General features: G+C 33.0%; 1 protein-coding gene across 1 annotated transcript; it reads right to left on the reverse strand.

Annotated features, from left to right (window-relative positions):
* Positions 1 to 487: 487 nt before the first annotated feature.
* On the reverse strand, positions 488 to 1,342 carry NAEGRDRAFT_77030 (uncharacterized protein; the record flags this gene model as incomplete). The annotated part of the gene is made up of 1 exon (XM_002668014.1): positions 488 to 1,342. The coding sequence occupies one exon, from the start codon at positions 1,340 to 1,342 to the stop codon at positions 488 to 490; it is 855 nt and encodes a 284-aa protein (XP_002668060.1).
* Between the last annotated feature and the right edge of the window lie 249 nt (positions 1,343 to 1,591).

The following is a 1,591-nucleotide window of genomic DNA, read 5'->3' on the forward strand; positions in this document are numbered from 1 at the left end:
ACTTCATACATGGGTTTCACCAATCAATGAAAGAGCCAATATTTCGGAAATTTTCTATTCTCATGTATGGGAAAATGTCCAAAAATCAATCACCTTAATTCGAAATGATCAATCTCTTTCCAATATTGAAAAAGATCAAATTCTAAACAATATTTTAATTGTAGGTGGATTCTCAGCATTAACAGGATTTAGAGAAAGAATGAAGAAGGACATTTTAGAATATCTTGGACAAGAATACTCTCCATCATTTAATTTTAGAGAACAGAAGGCTGATTATTCTGTCAGAAAAACAGGTATCAAGGTCAGCATTGTTGGACAAGATATGGACGTAGTTGGAGGAGCTAGAATTGTTTCCAATCTCTCAAACTTTAGAGAAATTTGTAGTTACAATCAAGCATATAACAAGTATTAATTTTCCAGACAAATTGACATTCCATTGAATTCTTTCGAAATTTGGCCGATTTATTTTGAATATTTACATTTTACTTTACAATTTTAATATATCATCAATTGTTGGCCACTCAAACTTCGAACTTTCTCCTGGTAGTTTTGGGCCTTTCCACAAACCCTGACTTCCATAAACATTTGTTGTAAATATGATACTTTCACATGGTTTAACCTTCCTGAAATCGACTATTTCAAAACTTGGATTTTGTTGCTCACTGATCAAAACTATGTTATATTTGCAAGCATCTTGTAACTCCAAAAAAGTTCCTTTAATTTCAAAATAAATTTTGTAGGGAGGGTTGGGAGGGATAATATGTGTTGCATAATATGCTGTTCCTTTTTTTGGAAAAGTAATATGTGAGCATCCAATACGTAAAAATCCCCCGGTGAATGGTTTTACATATAGCCCCATTTCAAAACTATTCTCCAAACACCTTTCAGAAGAATTGTTCTTAAACTTGAAATTGTTCTTAACTGCAATCAATTTTGGCTCTGGGATTACTTGATCGTTATTCGTATGTTGAAAGTTGTTTACACAAGATGCCATTGGCATTTGATTTTGAATTTGTGAGATGTTTTGAACTGAATTTTCATATGGTTGTTGAATCAACGTTGGTTGATGAGTGGATTTTTGAGGCTCTGTTTCAAAGGCACATATAATGTTACAGAAATGAGTGTTCGTATTTCCTTGCAAGGTTGAGAGTGGGTGAATTTCAACCTCATCTTGAGAGAGGTTAGTTGAGAGTGGTGAGAATATCAAGGGACTTGAGGCAGTGTTATTGGATGTAACTTTGTGAGTAGTAGTATTATTGGTGAGCTCAACAAGATCTTCATAAGTAAGGAAACAATCATCGTTATCATTAATTTCATGAGTGTCAGCTTGTTGGTATTTCATATCTTGATTCAACATTTTCAGTGTTTCTTTTTTAATTTTTGTGGGTATTCATACAAGGTGCAACTGAGTTTTTATACTCACATTCTCTTATTTTAGATTTTCATTACAACTCACAATTATTTTTAATTTTAGTAATGGATGATTGTTAGGTACTTGGCCACGCTCACGTTTATTTTTAATTTTCAAGCATAATCAAAGTCCTTGGACAAGAATCGAACACGTGGTTTCTTTCCTGACAATCTACAGTGT

This window comes from Naegleria gruberi, assembly GCF_000004985.1.
Source record: "Naegleria gruberi genomic scaffold NAEGRscaffold_894, whole genome shotgun sequence".
NCBI lineage: Eukaryota > Heterolobosea > Eutetramitea > Acrasida > Naegleriidae > Naegleria > Naegleria gruberi.